Raw genomic sequence first — 17,954 nt, 5'->3', positions numbered from 1 at the left:
GAGTTTATATTCGTATCTTGTCACATTGTTCTGTGTTTTATGTTGTCAATAAAAAACAAACAAACATGCAAACAAATAAACTTTTAATTTGTAATTATTTCAAAACGTATTCATATTTCTTATATATATATATTTTTTGATTGACGAAACAATTACAGATTTCCCATGCAATTTGCTGACAGTTGCGTTTATTTCCAAGTAACAGGACGAAGGGGAAACCACTGTGAAATACATAAACAGAGTTAAATAATAAATGTTTGAACAGTAAGTAACTAGAAGCACTCAGAGAGCGCAAACCCCAGTCTAGGCCATTAAAAATTAAGAAATTGAAGATCACCACTAAAGTTTTATCATTTGTTCTTTGTGACAACCTCAACATTTCCTTAAAATGTCATTAAAATCCGTTCATTGCTTTTTGAGTAAAAAACAAACAAACCAACATATGCCTTCTTGGCGGATGTCAGTAATATGTGTAGTAGTACTGTAGTAGTACTTTTGTGTACTAATTGCCAGCATTATTAGGCTGCTATATCTTTACTTATACAGGTTATGGGCGCACTCTACTTAGTGTCGCCTTTCCTGAAGAGCGGCAGTGCCGGCGGAAAAGCATACCTTTGGACAATGTAGTACTCCAACGACACATTTCCATACTCGTCCGCCGCTGGAAGCCTACACTTCCCAGAATCCCTCGGAGCTGTTCGTGATCCGTTGTTTGACTGCTCAGACGCGGCTAGTTCAAGTTGCCATAGCAGAGCGAAGCAGAGGGCTGTTCTTCTGTTAGTTGTCGCTCTCACAGCGAGCCGCTCGTGCCTGCCGCGTAACGTACCTTTAGTGTTCTTATCCTTTCCTTTGTTTTCGTTTTTCCGTTTTTAAAGTCTTATCTGAAAGGTGAAATTAGTTGGCTAACGTTTGGTTAGCTAGTTAGCTACCCGTTCGCTCATTGGAGTCCCCCCCCCCCACACTTGTTGCTAGCCAGGAGAAGCATCACTCACAACAATGCCCTTCACTGCAGCTCGCTGGGTTAAAGACGGCTGGAAGTGTCGCGTTCTGTTGGTCAGGTAGCTTCGTGTCTTTCCGGGCTGTTTTAAGTTAAGATGACAAAGCTCAGGTGTGCTTTTGTAATGTCCCAGTTACCCATTGCAGAAGAAGTTAAAAGCATCCCGTTTGTTCGTTAACCAGATGAACGTTACAGCGGACAGCTAGCGTCCCCCTCCCACCGACCGCTCACTCAGAGGTGCCGCTCAGAGTCGCCCCCTCCTCCTCCCCGCTGGAGTTGTCTTCAAAGCATGGACACGTCCAGCGAGTCGGACTCCTACGACGGGACGCGGGGACACAGGCCCCGGGGGCGCGAGTCCTCCCGCAGACCTGGCCGGGACAGAGCCGCCGGACGCGGTGGGGGCGGCAGAGACGACGGACGAGCTGCTGACATCTCGGACAAAATCAGCACCCTCGCGAACACCTTACAGGTACTCAAGCGACAACAACATGGATTTCACAAAACTCTACATAACAGAGTGACCTGGGGGCTGCAAACCATAAAAATGTACTTCAATTAAAAGTTAGTGTCACGTTTAAAGACTGCTCTGATTGGGGATAAAGAGCTTAAAATGTCTTGAAACTGTCAGACTTCATAGTAAATGGCTGTTGAGGGGGGGAAAAGAAAAATGTGTATTATTTTGCTTTCAAAAAAGATGCCTGAAAGTTTCACTGACCTTATAAATCTGTGTGACTGTATTAAAATTTCATAATTTTAATTATAATCCCAATTCCGATTGGCTGAGACTTTGTGTAAAGTGTAAATAAAACCAGAATGCAATTATTTGCAAATCACATAAACCCATATTTTATTCACAATGGAATGTAGTAAACGTATGAAACATTTAAACAAAGAAATTGTACTGTTTTTTGACAAAATATGGTAGTTTTGAGTTTGATGTGGGTTTTTGTTTTAGCAAAAATTGTTCAATGAAGAAGATTTGAAGCCTTGGAGGAAATCATCAAGAAAAGCACTGTTTTTCTGTTATCTTTGTGAAGCAAGTTGTTTTTATTATTCGTGTCAAGGAAAGTAGGAAACTCAAAAATACAAATTGTGTTTATGGAAGAGTATTTTGTTTATGCAAGATGCTGGAAGTCTCACAAATTTATTCCGAAAATGCTTGATTTTGATTTTGGTGAGAGTGATTTTGATTGCGTGTACAGAACATCAATTTCTCTTTATGCGTTTGTTTTTCATGTGTTAAAAAAACAGAACAAAAAGAAAAGCAGTATTTGTTAACCAAATGTCTCTGTGTCAGGACACCAGTAGGAACTTGACCAAAGTGGACCGAATGCTGGGTCAATACAGGGAGCATGCAGATGATCAGGCTGAAGCCATGGCAGTGGTGAGACAAGCTTTTTTCTCATTGTCTGCAGTTGAAGGTAAAAGGGATAAATGTTTTTTTTTCTGTGTGTTTGTTAGCAAAATATGTCATGACCCTCTGGGCAGATTGTAATGAACCCCTCAGAAGATAATTACTGAATGTACATCTGCAGCTGATTACCTCTGGGAGTCAGTTCAAGGTGGTCGCAACAGCTAACTGATCTTAGCCTGCACAAAATGGCTTTGACTAAGCCAGTTTTATCAATACTGAGCTAAAGTTTGGTGTAGTAGTAGCTGAGGGTCGTTCTCAGTGCATATTCTGAGAGCTAACATATCTCGTGAGAGCTTGCGTGAGATTGTCATTCACAAGGTTTGACAAAATGATAACTATAACTGCATCCCATCTTATCATATAAAGTTCTTAGTTTCAAACTCTGGCAAGAAGGGCAGCAGGTGATACGTTCTCCTTTATAGAAGGCTAGGCTTTTAATTTGTTAAAGGCCCTCTCTCACTGGGCTGTGAGTCGCTGGCGAACAGTATTCTCTGAGAGTTTTTCTGAATGTCTTGTGACTTTCGCAGAGTTCACAACTTCTTGTGTGAGTCACAGAGTTGCGCAGCCCTGTTGCCGGAGTTTTGGACACCTTCAAAACGTTTGCGCGACGCCTTTTCTCTCCAAGAGTCGTCGTGAGCACCTCCAGCTCACCTCAAACTAATCTGATATTAGCTGCAGGCGTCTCCAACCCGTCTCAAGAACAACAGAGGCAGTCGTCCAGGACTAAAAACCACACTGGTGATAGAAAATTTTGCTGGAAAACTGGTCCAAATCTGCCTGTCTTCGATTCTAAAGCGTACTCCAGCAGATTAAATGGTAAACGTGGGCAGTGGACACGACGTGGGCGGAGGTGGGCAACAAAATAATGCGCCGAGCCAAGAATACAGATCACTTTGTCGCGGACACTCAGTGAGATTGCAGCTGAAAATTCACATTTTATTTTTTTTCCTCCCAATGTTTCCGCACTTTTAAAGGATTTGTTTTAACCAGCTAGTCCACCAACAGTTGCAGCTCTGTGGGATGAGGCCTTAAGGTGTCCTAATATTTTGTTCTAATACAGTTCAAGCGATTTTACTCATTGGGGTGGTTGAATTCTTAGCTCCGTGAGTCTTTCAGAAGACACCAAACCCTGCTTTGCCTGCTGGTTAATTCTGGATAGTTCAAGACATTTGTCATCTGTTTTCATTATTCCTTCCATCCTCATATACCGTTGGCATTTTGTGGGCAATAACAAAAATAAATTTGAGTGCTGCAGTGCTGTTTAGCATTAGTTTCCTTATATTATTTGTATTTTCTGCTGCACTTTTTTATTATCACACCCTCACATTCTCATCTGCATGGATATGATTTTATTTAGCATGTTTTTTCTACCCAGTTCTGTCTTTGCTTTCTGCCCCTAGTTTTTGTCAGTCATGTTTTTTTGTTGTTGTGTTTTTCCTGCATCAGCTCAGGGAGAACTTGGAGGAGTCGATCAGTCAGCTGCAGACCCAGAGGCTGAGCAGAACCAACGGGGTTCACAGTGCCTCCGCTTCTACCTTACACACCAGTGACCTGGAACCCTGCTCAGGATCGGGTGCGGAAAACAAAAGAAGCAACAGAATGGATTTAGCTCTCTGCCGTCTTGTTATTTTCTTCAGTTTTTGTTTGGTGTGACGTTGGCACGCTCTGGCATCCTTTCCGAAAACTATACCCTTGTGGTTTCAGAGGGCCAGCGCTTCTACCCTACGTCTCCGCTTAGGGCTTACCCAGACTCTCCGAGGAGGAGGAGGAGGTCTCAGTCTGCCAACGTTCACTTCAAGGAGCACAGCCGGGCAGGAGAGGATGTGAGAAATAACTGGCAATTGCCAATCACACTTCTTACTTTGTAATTTCATAAAGTGGCCACAAGAGGGCACACTGCGTCAGCTATAAGAATTCAGTTTGTGTCATGCTGATGCTGAGAAGTTTTTTCAAAGAAAGATATTATTCACGTTGAAATTTCCGTCCCAGAGTTCTTCATTGTGTGGAGACCGATGGTTGCGGACACGTGAGATGGTGTTTCATGTTTTGTTTTCAGTAGTTGTGGCTTTGTGGCTGTCTCACATAGATTCATGCACTGCACCAAACCCTGCGGGATCTGCGCTGTGACCAGCAGAGGCTCTCGGATGACCTGGATAAAGAAATCCTCAGGAGAAATAGGTATCCGCTGGTCCTAACTCAACACAGCAGCCTTTTCGCAGCAGAAACTGTTATTATGCAACTAGATTCATAATCATATGCACTATATTGCCAAAAAGTATTCACTCACTCTAATCTAAATCATTGAATTCAGGTGTTCCAATCCCTTCCATGGACACAGGTGTATAAAATCAAGCAGCTAGGCGTGCAGACTGCTTCTACAAACATTTGTGAAAGAATGGGTCGCTCTCAGGAGCTTAGTGAATTCCAGCGTGGAACTGTGATAGGATTCCACCTGTGTAATAAGTCCAGTCGGGAAATTTCCTCACTACTAAATATTCCACAGTCAACTGTTAGTGGAATTATAACAAAGTGGAAGCGATTGGGAATGACAGCAACTTGGCCATGAAATGGTTGGCCATGTAAAATCAGTGGATGCTGAGGCTCATCGAGCACAGAGGTCTCCAACGTTCTGCAGAGTCAACAGCTACAGACCTCCAAACTTCATGTGGCTTTCGGATTAGCTCAAGAACAGAGAGCAGAGAGCTTCATGGAATGGGTTCCTATGACCAATCAGCTGCAACCAAGCCTTACATCACCAAGTGCAACGCAAAGTTTTGGATGCAGTCGTGTAAAGCACGCCACCACTGGACTCTAGAGCGGTGGAGACATGTTCTCTGGAGCAACGAATCACGCTTCTCTGTCTGCCAATTTGATGGATGAGTCTGGGTTTGGCTGCTGCCAGGAGAACGATGCTCGTCTGATTGGATTGTGCCAAATGTAAAGTTTGGTGGAGGGAAGATTATGGTGTGGGCTTGTTTTTCAGGAGTTGGGCTCGGCTGCTTAGCGGAAGATCTTGACTGACCTGCACAGAGTCCGAACCTCAGCCTGACAGAACACCTTTGGGATGAATTAGAGCAGAGACTGTGAGCCAGGCCTTCTGTCCAACATCAGTCTGACCTCACAGATGAGCTTCAGGAAGAATGGTCAAGAATTCCCATAAACACTCCTAAACCTGTGGAAAGCCTTCCCAGAAGAGTTGAAGCTGTTATATCTGCAAAGGGTCTGTCCACATACAGTATTAAACCCTATGGACTAAGAATGGGATGTCACTCAAGTTCATATGAGTGTGAAGGGAGGCGAGTGAATTCTTTCGGCAATATACTGTAGTTTAAAAAGAGTCTCAAGTAATATTTTTATAGTCAAGAAGCATTATTCAGTCATTAGCTGGAGATAAACTATTGCTCATTTCACTAAATTTAAAAAGCTCGTACGAGTCGAATCTGTGAAACGGTCATCTCATTTGTATTTAGTTAACTTGCCTTGAAGTCTGTAATGAACGCTCATTAAAACAATCTCTTCTTAAAAACTCATTTTGCACAAGACTAATCAGCATTTGAGGCTATTTATTAAAAAAGAAACACACAAAATGACTCCATAATTACATAAAAAAGTCGAATTTGGATGTTTGCACAAGGCTTTACTAAATCAGTACATGCTGGTTTAGTAATCCACAGTGAGTGTTAAGGGCTTTTAATACAATCTTGTGTTTTTAAAGTCTGTCTGTGGAGCTCAGATCAGTGTAGAATACTGATATTTTAGTTTCCTGCCCTCTGTGCTTAAGGTTTGGCTTTGTGTTTGCCAATAAATGAGGAAGTGATTTAAAAAGAAACGTCACTAGAAGCTCGAAGAGCGGGTTCAAAGACAGAACATCCGCTGATCTGTCCTCCCTGCACGGATTAGAATTTGACATTTTGAAGTTATTAAAAATCGCCCCCCCCCTCCTTTGTGCTGCTGACCTGAACGAATTGATCCACCGTCACATTTCAACACCTGACGCAAAATAATTATTTTTAGTGGCATCAGATTATGTGTTTACTTGTGGATCGATGTCGTCTCCGGAAAGAAGTCTTTTGGAAATGGGCGGCCGCTGGGGCTGAGAGAGGATTTTCAGCCGGCTGGATTTGCGTGTTCTGTTTTGCAGGTCGGATATCGACACCAGGCGGGCGATGGAGAGCCTCACAGACCACATGACCACTTCCCAAAGACAGGACTCGGTGAGTCGCAGCTGCACATTTCTCTGCCAGTATCTCAAGTCGGCGTTCTAAACGTGGGATGAAAAGCGGAGGCATCTGGAAATGAAATACCGCACAGAAGGAATATTGATGGATGAAAACTAGTGTGTAAATCCTGGATTAGGCAAATGTTTTTTTCCCAATATATAGAAGCTTTGACAACTTGTGGAATTATACCAAACCTTGTGGAGTTAAAGGGATATTTTAGATATTTTAACGCGGGGTTCTGTGTAGAAGATGTTGATAATCTAATTTTTGTTGCATCGCGACAGTTCTGGTTCAAATTAAATGTGTCAAAATCAATTTTTATTTAATGGTCCAACAGGTGGAACTCTGATGTGCAGCGCTCGGACACTTTATGGCACGCACACACCAGAAACACTACAGATTAACAAGGTGGCTGACCAAGACATACAGCACCCTCTACGTTAACAGACAGTGTTTGAAAGTTTTATATGAAGTTAAAAGGAAACACAATGTTCACAGGAACCACACTGGGTGCAAGTTGGGCCACCATCCTGCATGTTTTACTCGTTTCCCTGCTCCAACACACCTGATTCAGTGGTTAAATGACCTCTTCATGTTCTGCAGAAGCCTGTTAATCAACTATTGATTCAAATCAGGTGTGTTGGAGCAGAGAAACAAGTGAAACATGCAGGATGGTGGCCCTCAAGGACCAGGTCTGCCCACCCCTGCTTTAACAGGACCAAATACAAAGTGGTGGAAACGGTGAAGAAAGCAGGTTAGATAACTGTAACCTAATTCATGGACATCCATCGCCACAGAATCTTATATCACTGTTCTCATCATTTTTACTCCTTTTGTTTATTTAGTCCCTAGAATCTTGTTTGAATGATAACTGCTTTATACTGCAGTGTAGAGCAAACATTTAGTTTCTTTTAGAGCATCAGGATTTAGTTGAAAGTGTGATTATGGTTGCCTCGGTAATTGTCTTATAGTGACATCGCAGCTCTCTGAATGTTTAATTGAATTGTGAGGTGCCTAAAGATTCCCACCCCTGGGAGAACAATCTCAGTTTGGAGAAATAGTTCACTGGACTGATGAGCAAGCGGCTAGTCCAAACGCAGCTGAGAAACTAGATTCTTGCCGTCTTAAAATAGCTTCAGTTTTAACTTTTGTAGTGGTTTATTTGAAAGCTATTTTTCAAACGTTTACCTCCGTCGGTTTTGTATCACAGTTTACAAAGAATTTTAATTTGCAACCCAAATATATTATATTTCATAATATTTCTGCCAAAATAACCATGTAAAGTGAAACAGACGGCTGTGTAAAGGTTTAAATAATAGCTGATGCTTGAACTGCTATGGTAATTTAAAAGATGGAGTTATTTTAAAATGGCAGAAGAAAAAAAAAACACTTTCGCTTTGTCAGTTTGGATTTAAGATGGAAAAATTCTCTCTGACCAATCTTCAAAATTTCATAGCAGTTCACACACAAGCTAATTTTAAACCTTCACACTGCTTTCAGTTTTTCATTGCACAATTATTTTGTCAGAAACTTTGATATTTCTGCAAAGAAGTGACCTCAGGCTGCCCCTGAAGGGTTACAGCTAGCTGCTGCTGCTAAAAGCTGTGCTTGCAAATGACCATAGAAATCTATGTAAATAACTGTAATTTAAAATTGACAGCAGTGTAAAGATTTATAAATTTGCGTTTGCATGAGCTGTAATGAAAGTTTTAAGATTAGAGCTGTTTTAAGATGGTGATGATCCACTTTAGTCTTTGTCGTGTTCAGACTAGCCATTAGCTCATCAATCCTGTAGATTTAAACTATTTCTCCAATCTGAGCTTCAAAAATCTAACTACAGCTGTTAACTGTTCATAACCTTTCCACAGAGCCTCACCTTTAGATATCAGAAACACTGCACCTTGGCAAACACAGACGGGTGAAACCTACCTCAACCATGAAAATTTAAAACTATTTTTGTTTCGTGAATATATGAAGCTTTGACAAAATGTGAGGTTAGATAGAACTTTATCGAATTAGCTAACAAAGATTTTACTTGACTTTCCAAGCACATAGCTCCTCGTTTCACCATCAGCGCTGTGACAAATACGCCGCTCCAAACGACAGCCAATATGTTTAATATTTGTTATCTCGTCCTGTCTGTGGACGTGACGAGATAAAGGTATTAACTGTCCGTTCCAGGTGGATGTGCCGCTTCCTGATTAGACGGGAAGCAGCTCCGTAAGGAAAGAATTACTTCCAGCCGGTCTGAGGAGATAGTTTTGTTTTATGACGCCCACGCCTTAATTTCCCGTCGTCTCATTAATCGTATCCCGGCACCGGTGATGTTTGCGTGACCCGAGGCGTCCTCGTTCTTCTGCTCCATCTGCAGGTGTCGTCTCGCGTGGGGAGGCGTCTGGAGGAGCTGGAGAGAGAAAGGAGGCCGGAGCAGCGGGGAGCCGTGGCTGACGAGCTGCAGGAGGTGACACTCTCTCTTACCACTCTTCTGCTGCCATCCCACCATCACACGCACACTCACGGACACGCATATTTTCTTATATTCAAAAAAGATCTTCACACAAGGTCCTATAACTCTATAAAAGCTCATAGAGCCAAGTTTAAAGAACATAAGATGGCTAATATTAGAGCTGGAGTTGCATGTAGAACTGAAATACGTTCTGTAGCTCAGAAAGGGTTTTATTTCCTTCACTGATATATCTCTATACAATACAATAATAATCCAATACAATTTTATTTATAAAGTAAAAACAGACCAAAGTTCTGCAACACAGAGGTTAAAACACAAAAATCCCAAACAGTAATAAAAACTATAAAATCAGATAATATACAATCAAAGCAATAAACCAGTTAAAACAATAAAAGCCAGCATCTCAACCTGAGTTAAAAGCAAAAGAGGAAAAAAAATGTATTTTTAAGAGATAATTTAAAAACAGGAAGTGAGTCAGATCGTCTGATCTGCAAAGGCAGATCGTTCCACAGTATGGGAGCAGCGACTGAAAACGCTCGGCCACCTCTTAATCTCTTTGTCTTTGGGACCATGAACAGGAACTGATCTCCCGATCTGAGAGAACGTGAGGGAACGTTCAGCTGGAGCAGGTCGGACAGATACTGTGGGGTGACACCATTCAGGCATTTACAAATAAAAGAGCTTTAAAATCAATCTGGAAACGAAGTGGAAGCCAATGTAGTGATGCTAAAACTGGAGTGATGTGTCCTCGTTTTCTGGTACCAGTTAAAAGACAAGCAGCAGCGTTCTGAACCAGCTGGAGTGCAGCGAGTGACGACTGGCTCAGCCTGACATGAAGTGCATTGCAGTCGTCTAAACAAATTGAGATAAAAGCATGGATTAAAATCTCAAAGTGATGCCTTGACAGAAATGGTTTGACCTTGGCTAGTCGTCTTAAATGATGAAAGCTGGACTTGACCACTGATTTGACCTGAGCGTGGAGCTGAAGGTCCCTCTCCAGCTTCACACCCAGATCTGCTGCTGAGTGAATCAGATGTTGTGTTAAAGCCCAGATCAGCACAGACTTTGGAAGCATCACTGGGACCAAACAACACAACCTCAGTCTTTTGTTCATTCAGATGTAAAAAGTTCACGGACATCCGTGTCTGTATTTCTCCAGTTCAGTCCAGTAGTTGGTCCACAGAGTCATGATTATCCTCTTTTAACGACATGTAGATTTGGGTGACATCGGCATAAAAGTGGAAGGCAACATCATGTTTCCAGAGAATAGATTCAAAAGGAAGTAGTTACAGAGAAAAGAGAAGAGGGCAAAGTATAGAGCCCTGAGGCGCTCCGCAAGTAAGAGGCGCTGCAGAGGACTCTGCTGGATGTAAAGGTGCAAATCCCAGTTAAATCAGTCTCTCTCACCTCTCTCACACATGAAGCAGTTTTTCTAATTAAAAAATAAGCAGCATCGCTTTGCGCAACATTATAAAAGGACTTAAACCAGAACAAAGTGATTTCCATAGACTGTTAGCATTTATACAGTTTAATGATGCTGAATTTTCCAAGAACTCGGCGGCCGTTCGAGCTGCCGTCTCTGGCGCAGAGTTTAAATTGAAAGGATAATTGCATTTTGAAATGACAGCTGAATTAGTGATCTCTTCGGAGAAATTTCACCTTAACAAGAATTCTAAGTAGCCGCCTTTCCACAGCAACTGACTATAATTGGTGCGATTAGAAATTTTCTACACAATTAGAAGCACTGATGTATTTTAACTTGCTAATCAAGCGTTTTCCATTGAATACTTCTGATTACGATTGTGCAACGTAGAGAAAAACAATGTAGATTGTTTTTCCCCGCCTGCACCTCTTGCTGTGCTGAAGACTGAAGAGTCATATTGCTTGTAAAAAAAAAAAAGAGATAATTTATCATTTAGATTTGTGACCCTCACTGTCAGATCAGTTCCGTTTAATTCAGTTTGTTTATAGTGTTGATTTATAACAGGCACTGTACAAAAAAAGTCCAAATAATAACAAATTTAAAGCCTAGCGTTCATTGTAGGAATGCATGAGCTTGCTGCCTTTCATTCCAGAGTTTAAACTAAGATAATCTTATGATGAAAAGAGGTAGAGTTAAAGCCGTTTGGGTCAAACCTTGTCACAGATGTTATGCACAATCTCATGCAATATTACATAATGTTTCAGCACTTGGAGTAGCACTCTCAGGTACTACCTCATCAAGTTTTAGCTCCATGTCTGTAAAATGGACTTGAGTTATAGCCATTTTTGTGTTTGCTGAGGTTAGGTTGACTCCAAAATTTAATCAGTTGTAGATGTGCACCCAACGATTACTTTTAGTTTTATTAACAATCACCCAGTGGTTTATTTTACTAACACACCGGACAAACGTCCCTAAACGCGAAAGGGGTAATCGTGTCAAAAACATCCTTTTAAGCTTAACTTAAATTCTGAAGATGCACCTCTTGGTGGTTTGTGACCCACAGTGGGGTCTGACCCCAACTCTGAGAACCAGTTTCATACAACAATGTCGTGCTTCAGTTTTACAGAAACACAAAAGGGAGAGAAGAAGAAACTTAACAAAGTCCCATCAAATCAGTTTTAACTATCTTTTGTTTTAGAATTACATTTTTGACCAAAGGAGGTTTGTAATCTCTGCAACACATTACATTTCATTTCCTAAGACCTAGACTAGAATAAGTGAAAATTGCCAAAATAATAAAAACAAGCAAATAGCTGCAGCTGTACAGCTCGATGAAAGGCAGTGTGATTGGTTGGAAACATTTTTAGCTGAGCGATTTCTTCAGTTACATTCACTTTATTGATTTAGAACCATACCTTGATGCTTGAACCGTTTTAAACTCAGCTACAAAAATTATCAGCAAATTTGTTAGTGTTTTAAAAGATTATAGCATTAATCCTTTGGGTTTTGATTTGTTTTTTTCGCCCCCTCTGCATGCTGCGTTTCCCCAGTGAGTCACAGGGGGGTGCTGTGTAGCTGTGCGCGGGCCAATAAACTTTGTGAGGCCGAGTTCCGAACCTGCTGTGTAATGAAGGCAGCTGCCGATCCATTTGCATCCCTTTCCTGACACGGTGTTCTAATGGGACAACAGCGGGGCCAGGGGGCTGGTGGGAAATAAAGCATTCGTCCAAAAATCAAGGGTAAATAAACAGCGGCAAGGAAATGAAGAGGAAAATAATTTCTTATACCACTAAAGAGCAGGAGAGGAGGGAGAGCAGAGGGCACATTTATTCCCCACTGATGGGCCCGCTGCGACGTGAATCAAACAGATGATGAGTCACTTGGGTTGTTGTTGTCGCGAGCAGCCACTAATTCATCACCATGGCCTGCTAAGAATGCTTTGGATTGAGTGGGATCTAAGCTCCTGTACAAATCCACCGTGATGCCAGCATCGTGTTCCAAGAAAATAAGACGGGGAGGTGGGGGTTTGAGCGGGAGAGACTGTGCGACGCAGCAGCACTTACATTCCTACAGTGTTTTTATGTTGGGGTTTTTCATCTGTTTGTTTGTTTGTTTGCGTTTTGTAGAGTTTAGAGAGACGCCAAGTTCAATCTCAGGAGCGAGAAGAGGCTGTGACATCCAAACTACGGAGAGCAGAGAGGGACAAATCCAAGGTGAAAACAAACGGAAGCAAAATGGTTTTCCTTTGCTGTTATTTTCACATGTAGACCTAACAAAAACATTTATTAATAAAACACAGTAGACGATATTTTACAATTGTTTCATTATTTATAGTTGCGGTGTCTAACCAGCATGGTAACGTGTTAGTACGGTCACGTGAAAAAAGAAAGTCCACCCTCTATTTACTTAACAGGACAACGAAATGATCTGGTCTGCTCCAGATTTTAAAATATTTGAAATTGAACCTCAGGTGCACAAAAACGTACAACACATTCCACCGTATCATTATTTTTTTAAACAGAAATGAAGCCAAAATGGAAAAGCTGTGTAAACAAACTAAGTTCACGTCACAATCCAGCAGCTCTCAGTAGTCAGTCTCATGAATGTGGAGGAAGTTTGTCCCACTCTTCTTTACAACAATGCACGGCTCTCTAAAGGGCCCATCACAGTATTTCAAAAAACCCCACACCTGAAAGAGGGTGAACTTAATTTTTCCCATGACTGTGTGCTCCGTAAGAATATTTCCAATCTAGTTTAGTTGTGAACTTTATAGATTCTGCAACGCCTATGTATTGTTCTGATTGTTTTTGCTGTGCGATTCTCAGATGGAGCAGGAGCTAGAGAAAGCCAGGAGGTTACTGGAGCAGTCAGAGGACAGCAGGGAGTCGCTCGCTCAACAGGTAGGTTTGCGCTCGTCCGCCTGATTACAAACGCAGAGGTGCAGGAAACACCATGAGACAGAAAACCGTAAGCTGTGAAAGAGACCTGACAGGAAGCCTCGGCGCTGTGAGATAGTGAGACGCGTCTGCCGGTTCCCAGGTGGAAGATATGCGCGGCGAGCTGCTGAGGACGAGGAGCGAGAAGACGGCACTTCAGAGGGCACAAATGGAGGCTTCCCAGCTCGGCGCTCAGCAGCATGGAAACCCCACTGAGCGAGAAGGCGGAAGGGGTCGACTGCAAGGGTCAGGTACTGAACTGTCACGGGAAGGGAAGGCCAAGAGAACGAGAAGGAGAAAAGGATCCGGATGCGGATGAAACGCGTTTGGTTTAAAATGTTGCCATGCCGACTTTGTCAGCACAGGAAAAAATACGGCGTTATGTTTGATTTTAAACACGTGAAATCCAAAATTTGAAGCAAATCTCCAGACAGTATTCATGTCGTGCCAAATGCTGGATCAAAAAAAAAAAAATGAGAGTGGGATGGGAATGAGTGAATGCAGAGCAATGAAACAACACAGGATTGGTGCAGAGCCAGAGAGAGTAAATATTGTAGGGAGGACAACTTGAGAATTGTACCGAAGCAAGGATTTGATTTAGGCTCTAGTATAACATGCCGAGAGAAGAAAAAATATTGATTGGAAAAAAACTGCACACATTCTAGAGTAATAAAAATCTTTGCCTTAAACTGTAAAAAAGCAATGAGAATGTTTGATTGACTCTGATGTTATTATATGAATAAATACAGATGGGTGAGTGTTTTATGAGGACTTTGACTTAAAAAGAAAGACTTCTTGTTGAGTTAGAGTTCTTGTTATTGATAAAATACTTGTAAAAATCACCCTTTTTTCCCCCCATTTTGTTCACGTCTGTTCAAGACCAGACCAGTGTGCAAAGACTTGTGTGGATGTCCTACTAAAAACGTGGTTTACGCCTAAATCGAAACTATGCGGGCGCTGCAATCCAAGCACGTTTCCTTTTGCACGGGCCGATCAACGTGGAGTTGAGCGTAGCTAAGAAGCCTCCTTAACACGCGCCTGCGTTCAAATAGGCAGACAGATATAAATATGCCCTGAGTGTGTGATTCTCCTGTCTGCACGGTCAAAATCAGGAGATGCCGGGGGCGCATTTCTGGGGCTGACACATTTCTAACTTTATGCCTGTGTTCATTGACATAACTTCTGTAAACACACAGATGCTTGATAAGGGTCTTGGTAGAATGGTCTGAAACTAGTTATAACTATAAAAAAAACAGAATGACTCACCTAAAACACTGACTAGCATTACTGCTGTGAAGACAAGGTGATGTTTGAGGACACACCAACACCTAACAACAGATAAATGCAATGTTTAAAATTAATTTTAATAGAAACGGTGACAACAAACAAAACCACAGGGAGTTTGGAGCCCTTGACAAAACAAAGAGGAGGAAGAACACCTCGAGCCAACCAAGCGAGTGACTACCAGATTTGGGCCACTCCCCGAAACCTTTAACCTCCAAATTGGTAGCAATAACAATTAACAAAGTGACATGGCTCATGACTGGTGTCTACAGTTGAAGGAGGGAGCGAACGTGGAGACGGAGTCATCAATCCAACCCTATTTGCCTCCACCTTTCAGCCTCTACTTCCTCCAGCAGGCGGAGCTTGTTCCTTTTAAAGTCTCGCCAGTCAGTCAGGTCTGGAAACGGAGGACATGTTAATTAAACAGAAAATGGCACTTGGGCATGTAAGAAACGTAAACATATTCATCCTGTCATGGTGCTTTCATAGCGACGTGTGTGCAGTCGACGGCTCCAATTACATTAAGAAAACTGCCTCTCGCTGCAAATTGCGTTTGTGTCAGCCTGCTCGGCTGCATTGTACGGGAATGTGACGTACCTGGCTGACAGACGCATTATTCCATCCCTCGCAGCTGCCATGGCTCGGCTCATGGTCGACTAGCGCATTCCCGATTGGTCTCTAAAACGCCCCTGTTGCTAAGAACCCCAGTGTGCTCAGCAGCTGCATGGGTGTCCGCAGAGCACGGTTACTCGCTGTGGCACACTTCCAGACCGGCCGCAGCCCTGAGCACAGTTTCAACAGAACTGCCCTTCGAAATCTGAAGCGCCTGATGAGCCAGTCATCATCTTGGGTCAGAAAATCCTTTGTCTCTAATTACACGCTCTCGTTGCACTGCACCATTAGCAGTATCCTCTAATAAGGCTTAGGCCATTGCTGTTAGAGGTATTTTCTGTACCACTTTGTGTTCGCTTTAATCTCGCTTTATGTAATTGCATAGACGTGGATCTGTTATTGTTCACGTGTCTCAGGTGTGCATAATCACTGTTTTCACATCATTAACAGTTTCCCAGAGTACACCGTCTAAGTGTCGCCAACGGACCAAGGAATGTGGAAACGTGACCATGCCAGCCGAGGAGTTGGTGTAGGGCTGTGCACATTTTCAGGCATTTTGTTATTGATACAGCTGAAGTTCTGCGTGGAAAAGGGCGTATGCCACGGTCTTCTGCATCCCTTGTACACGAGGCCTCCGGTCTGCTCCAAGTGACCGTCTGACCGACAAGCAGTTAAAACCCCCCCAAAAATGTTAATGGTTATATTATATTTTAGTCAGAAGTAAAAGAAAAAGTTACAACTGAACTCTTTATTTATCCCTTCTCCAAAAAATGGACAAAGTTTTATCCAAGTTTCATTCACTCTCTCTTGTTTTTTCAAAATGCTTTTTTGCTGCTTTAGTTTTTTGTCACTACAGTGTTCAACTTTGTTCGTCTTTTCCTAAAGCCCCGAATTTTAACAACGCTTTGGTTCTGTCTGTGTGTGTGTGTGTGGGGACATATCGATCGTTCAGACCTGGAAAAAGAAGTGGCCGAGCTGCGGGCCCATTTGTCCAGGGCCTCGGTCCTCGGTGAGGTCGAAGAACTGAAGAGGGCCCTGGAGCAGAAGGAGAAGGAGAAGCTCCAGCTGAGCTTACAGCTGAAGGTGCGTCACACAAACAGCTCAAGGAAGGAATTTTGTTTTAGTTTTTTCTAATTGTATCTTTTAGAGAGACAACATAGTTCCCCTGAGAAGGGGTGTGTTAATTTGTCAAACAGCCCTTGAACATGATCACATGCTCTGTCATCTCTTCACTCGATCCTCTTAACCTTTTCCAAATAAACAGTTCAGATTTAAAACAATCAGCCATTTCTTCTTCTCAAACCGGTGCAACATGCCACTTCCTTATCTGTATCAAAGCACTCTACTTCTAATTCGTGCTTGTGGTTGTTATCACTGAGAAATTACGTGTGCTTAAATATCCGCATTTTAAGCATCGGCGTAATCCCCTGATCTCTGCTTCTTTCTCTGAAAATGAGTTTAAACGCCCACACACTCCCTGTTGCAGAGTAGGTGTTAAGACACAAAGTGGGTGTTATTACGCATCACCTGCGGCGCCTCTTACGGTTTTTATACTTAGATCAAATAGGCGAAAGAAGTGTTTCGTTTTAGAGGTAAACATGCAAAAAATGAAGTATAATGAGGAGAACAGTCTGGGTGAATTTGTATGCCGACTTAATGCGTCTAAGACTAATCAGTAGGACTAATTAGCCCAAGCTAGCAGCCTTAGTCAGTGTAAATACCTAAACGGGAGCAGGGTAGCCGTACTTACCCTCTCTTTACACTTCAATCAGACTCAAAACTTCAAAGTTATTTAGATTTTTCTTGGAAATTAGGTTAATCAAGGCCAACTTTAGGCCACCTTTCAGCCCAGTATTGTTAACTAGAAAGTTTCAAAATAAAATGTTTAAGGATGCCAAGTTTTATGCAGTAGCTCAAAACTTTAACATCCATCAGTTTTCTTCTTTTAAGCCTAATAGTGATTTGGAGCTGCAGCTGAGAAAATGCCGTTGTTTAAACTGTATAAGAAGTGTAAAAAGAGCCAAAATCAAAAGATCTGGCAAGCTGCCAGTGGCTCATTCGGGTTGCTGTGGTAACCACACACATGTGTATCTCACTCCCTGGCAGCACTCTTAAGAGAGGCAGGCAGATCGGACAGTAAACCTCAGTGACTTCGCGAAAACTACGAGTCATATTGAAATAAATTCCCGATCTGTAAGTGGCAGAAGCTTCTGGTCGTCACATGTTAGTTTTTATGTCTCGTGTTTTATGTCGGACAAACGACTCCTGTGGAGCGCCGTGGCAGGCCGAGTTTGTCACTTGCCTCACCAAAATGCCGTTGTGTATGTGGAAATCTTCTGCAGCTTTTTTGCAGACTTCGTACACCATGCGTTGTACCGCCACCAAAAGCCACAGCGCATATACAGGTGCTGGTCATAAAATTAGAATATCATGAAAAAGTAGATTGATTTCAGTAATTCCATTTAAAAAGTGAAATTTGTATATTATATTCATACATTACATACAAACTCATATATTTCAAATGTTTATTTCGTTTAATTTTGATGATTACAAATGACAACAAATGAAAATCTCAAATTCATCATTTCAGAAAATTAGAAT

The 17,954-nt window shown here is 42.2% G+C and overlaps 1 protein-coding gene across 2 annotated transcripts in view; it reads left to right on the top strand.

Annotated features, from left to right (window-relative positions):
* The first annotated feature begins 674 nt into the window (after positions 1 to 674).
* LOC108231849 (centrosomal protein of 128 kDa) overlaps positions 675 to 17,954 on the top strand; it is a 65,532-nt gene continuing 48,252 nt past the window's right edge. Inside the window, exons 1-12 of one of the 2 annotated variants that reach the window (XM_017409207.3) lie at positions 677 to 1,058; positions 1,180 to 1,466; positions 2,295 to 2,381; positions 3,858 to 3,984; positions 4,116 to 4,234; positions 4,498 to 4,589; positions 6,553 to 6,625; positions 9,003 to 9,092; positions 12,648 to 12,734; positions 13,347 to 13,421; positions 13,561 to 13,708; positions 16,306 to 16,436. In XM_017409207.3, coding sequence (XP_017264696.1) covers positions 1,287 to 1,466; positions 2,295 to 2,381; positions 3,858 to 3,984; positions 4,116 to 4,234; positions 4,498 to 4,589; positions 6,553 to 6,625; positions 9,003 to 9,092; positions 12,648 to 12,734; positions 13,347 to 13,421; positions 13,561 to 13,708; positions 16,306 to 16,436 — 1,209 coding nt within the window. In that variant the 5' untranslated portion in view covers positions 677 to 1,058; positions 1,180 to 1,286. Of the gene's footprint in view, positions 1,467 to 2,294; positions 2,382 to 3,857; positions 3,985 to 4,115; positions 4,235 to 4,497; positions 4,590 to 6,552; positions 6,626 to 9,002; positions 9,093 to 12,647; positions 12,735 to 13,346; positions 13,422 to 13,560; positions 13,709 to 16,305; positions 16,437 to 17,954 lie in introns of both variants that reach the window. The other variant, XM_017409208.3, reaches the window with a different exon arrangement.

This window comes from Kryptolebias marmoratus, linkage group LG19 (genome assembly GCF_001649575.2).
Source record: "Kryptolebias marmoratus isolate JLee-2015 linkage group LG19, ASM164957v2, whole genome shotgun sequence".
NCBI classification, from domain to species: Eukaryota; Metazoa; Chordata; class Actinopteri; order Cyprinodontiformes; family Rivulidae; genus Kryptolebias; species Kryptolebias marmoratus.
Note: the sequence above shows the minus strand (reverse complement) of the source record. Positions and strands in the feature narration are given on the sequence as shown.